The 3,320-nt window shown below is 45.8% G+C and overlaps 1 protein-coding gene across 1 annotated transcript in view; it reads left to right on the forward strand.

Moving 5' to 3' along the window:
• LOC116400670 (phosphatidylinositol 4,5-bisphosphate 3-kinase catalytic subunit alpha isoform) overlaps nucleotides 1–3,320 on the forward strand; it is a 53,288-nt gene that overhangs the window by 8,729 nt on the left and 41,239 nt on the right. Inside the window, 7 exon segments of the mRNA XM_031878620.1 lie at nucleotides 568–621; nucleotides 707–816; nucleotides 921–1,062; nucleotides 1,657–1,742; nucleotides 1,974–2,079; nucleotides 2,163–2,315; nucleotides 2,411–2,542. Coding sequence (XP_031734480.1) covers nucleotides 568–621; nucleotides 707–816; nucleotides 921–1,062; nucleotides 1,657–1,742; nucleotides 1,974–2,079; nucleotides 2,163–2,315; nucleotides 2,411–2,542 — 783 coding nt within the window.

Consider the following 3,320-nt stretch of genomic DNA (forward strand, 5'->3'; position numbering starts at 1 on the left):
TCTCTTTGTTGTTTTCTTTCTCTTAGTGGTTGTTTTCTGTCTCTTTGCGGTTGTTTTCTGTCTCTTTGTTGTTGTTTTGTTTCTCTTTTTGGTTGTTTTATGTCTCTTTTTGGTTGTTTTATGTGTCTTTGTGGTTGTTTTGTGTCTCTTTGTGGTTGTTTAGTGTCTCTTTGTGGTTGTTTTGTGTCTGTGGTTATTTTGTCTCTTCATGGTTGTTTTCTCTTTGTGGTGGTTTTGTGTCTCCTTGTCGTGGTTATTTGTTTGTTTGTTTTTCTTTGCGGCAGTCTTTGGTCCAAGAGAATATCTAATATTAATTGTTTCTAAAGGTAGACAGTACATCCTCAAGGTACACCTGTCTACATGACACACCTGTCTGTGTCCAGGAGTACCAGAGATAGTACATCATGGAGGGACACCTGTCTGTCTGTATGTCTGTCTGACTCACCTGTCTGTCTGTGTCCAGGAGTACCGGGGGCAGTACATCTTGAAGCTACACCAGTCTGTCTGACTCACCTGTCTTTCTGACTCACCTGTCTGCCTGACTCACCTGTCTGCCTGTCTCCTCAGGTGTGTGGCTGTGATGAGTACCTGTTGGAGAAGTATCCTCTCAGTCAGTACAAGGTAACAACTTCAGTCTGAAAACACAAACCTTCATGGATGAGCTCTCGAGTACGACCTGTCTGTCCCTCCACCTGTCTCTCTGCAGTATATCCGGTCCTGTATCATCGTGGGTCGTCTTCCACACCTGATGCTGGTCTCCAAAGACAGCCTTCACTCTCAGCTACCTGGCTCTGGCTTTGTCACACCCTCATACAGGTACAGCAGTCCATCAGCATCTCTGACACACGTATCACAGCCAATCAGGAGCCTGTACAGGTGAAGTGTAGCCAGGTGGAAGATGGTTGTTGTTTGTGTTTCAGTCGTCGAACTCCTCAGCCGTCTCCCTGTCCAGGAGGAGGAGATGGTTCTCCTCCTCGCTCTCTGTGGGCCTTCAACACTCTGCTGAGGGTCCGACTGCTCTGCGCCACTTACGTTAACGTCAACATCCGAGACATCGACAAGGTTCGTCACGACATCATCCCCAGTCTGTTCTCGTGTTCTCATGTCTTCGTGTCCCTGTGTCCTCGTGTTCTCGTGTTCTCGGTTTTCTGATCTCTTTGTGGTGTTTTTCTGTCTCTTTTAGGTGGTTTTGTATCTATTTCTGGTTCTTTAGAATCTGTTTGTTGAGGTTTTCATCTATTTCTGGTTGTTTTACATCTCATTCTTGTTTTGTTTCTCTTTGGAGTTTGTTTGTGTCTCATTGTAGTGGTTCTGTGTGTCTTTGTGTCTCTTTGTGGTGGTTCTGTGTGTCTTTATGTCTCTTTGTGGTGGTTCTGTGTGTCTTTATGTCTCTTTGTGGTGGTTCTGTGTCTCTTTGTGTCTCTTTGTGGTGGTTCTGTGTCTTTGTGTCTCTTTGTGGTGGTTCTGTGTCTTTATGTCTCTTTGTGGTGGTTCTGTGTGTCTTTGTGTCTCTTTGTGGTGGTTATGTCTCTTTATGTCTCTTTGTGGTGGTTCTGTGTGTCTTTGTGTCTCTTTGTGGTGGTTCTGTGTGTCTTTATGTCTCTTTGTGGTGTAAAGCTTGAAACATGTACTATGTGTGTGTCTCTGTGTGTTTAGATCTATGTGAGGACAGGAATCTATCACGGTGGAGAGCCGCTCTGTGACAACGTCAACACCCAGAGAGTCCCCTGTTCTAACCCCAGGTAACAAACACTCTGTATCCTCACTGTACCAAGTACACAAGTATACACTGAATATATACACACTGATTATATACACTGATTATACACACTGAAAATATACACACTGATTATACACACTGATTATACACACTGAATATATACACTTTCTCCACCTGTCTTGCTGATCACCTGTCTCTCTTAGCTCTGTGTCTCACCCCCTGTCTGTGGTCCTACCTGTCTGTCTGTCTCCAGGTGGAACGAGTGGCTGGCCTATGACATCTACCTGGCTGATCTACCTCGCTCAGCCAGACTCTGCCTGTCGATCTGCTCTGTGAAGGGAAGAAAAGGAGCCAAGGAGGTGAGATGGGATGGAGACAAGGACCCATAAACACATGAAGGAACCAAAGAAAGTGTGACTGAATCCACCTGTCTGTCCCTCAGGAGCACTGTCCTCTGGCCTGGGGCAACGTGAACCTGTTTGACTACACAGACATCCTGGTTTCGGGTAAAGTGGCTCTGAGTCTTTGGCCGGTCCCTCACGGCCTCGAGGACCTCCTCAATCCCATCGGAGTCGCAGGTTCAAATCCCAACAAGGTACACAACATCTCCGACTGCCTGTCTGTCTCTCTGCCTGTGGATCACATGTGATTGATTGTGTTGATTGATGGATTATTGATCGTCCTCTTCAGGAGACTCCCTGTGTGGAGCTGGAGTTCTCCTGGTTTAATCAGACGGTTGTGTTTCCTGATGAGCAGCAGATAGAAGAACACGCTAACTGGACCGTCAGCCGAGAGCTGGGCTACACCTACTGCCACGGAGTGGTAATCCGTGTACAAATACATATACACACACATATATATACACATATATACATATATATACACACCTACTGCCACGGTGTGGGAATCCGTGTATTTATACATATACACACACGTATATATAGATATGTTAGTGCTGGGCAACTTAACGCATTAATTAATTAACGCCGACAATTATTTTATTGCGCGTTAACGCAGTTTAAAACAAAAATGCAATACACACCGTTGATGTCAGCAAATCACCCAAACAAACAAGCGGTGGAGGAAGTCTTCAGACTACGTTGATGCAGCGTGTGGCAGAAGTAGAAATAAACTAAAGCAACACAAGCTAACAGATGCTACAGAGAAGTGGAGACAAACTGCAGGTTAGTGTTGTGGAAGATGTCGGTCTGAGGAATGTTCTCAAGGTGCGTTCACGTCGCGTTTGGTGTGAACGCACCTTTAGGATGTCAACGAATGACGTCATGTATGAGCCTCAAGACGCACCGTCACCAGAAGAACACACGAGTTGTATTAAAGGAGAGGACGACTAAAGCGACGGCGTTACAATGTGCAGCAGCTGCTGCTCTCACTGGAGACTACTGGACATTGCTGGGTCACCATCATCACCTCTGAGTTACAGCATCATAGTGATGAACAGTAGAGCTGGGTCACCTTCATCACCTCTGAGTTACAGCATCGTAGTGATGAAGAGTAGAGCTGGGTCACCTTCATCACCTCTGAGTTACAGCATCAGTGATGAAGAGTAGAGCTGGGTCACCTTCATCACCTCTGAGTTACA

This window comes from Anarrhichthys ocellatus, unplaced genomic scaffold (assembly GCF_004355925.1).
Source record: "Anarrhichthys ocellatus isolate YVR2014 unplaced genomic scaffold, GSC_Weel_1.0 scaffold189, whole genome shotgun sequence".
NCBI classification, from domain to species: domain Eukaryota; kingdom Metazoa; phylum Chordata; class Actinopteri; order Perciformes; family Anarhichadidae; genus Anarrhichthys; species Anarrhichthys ocellatus.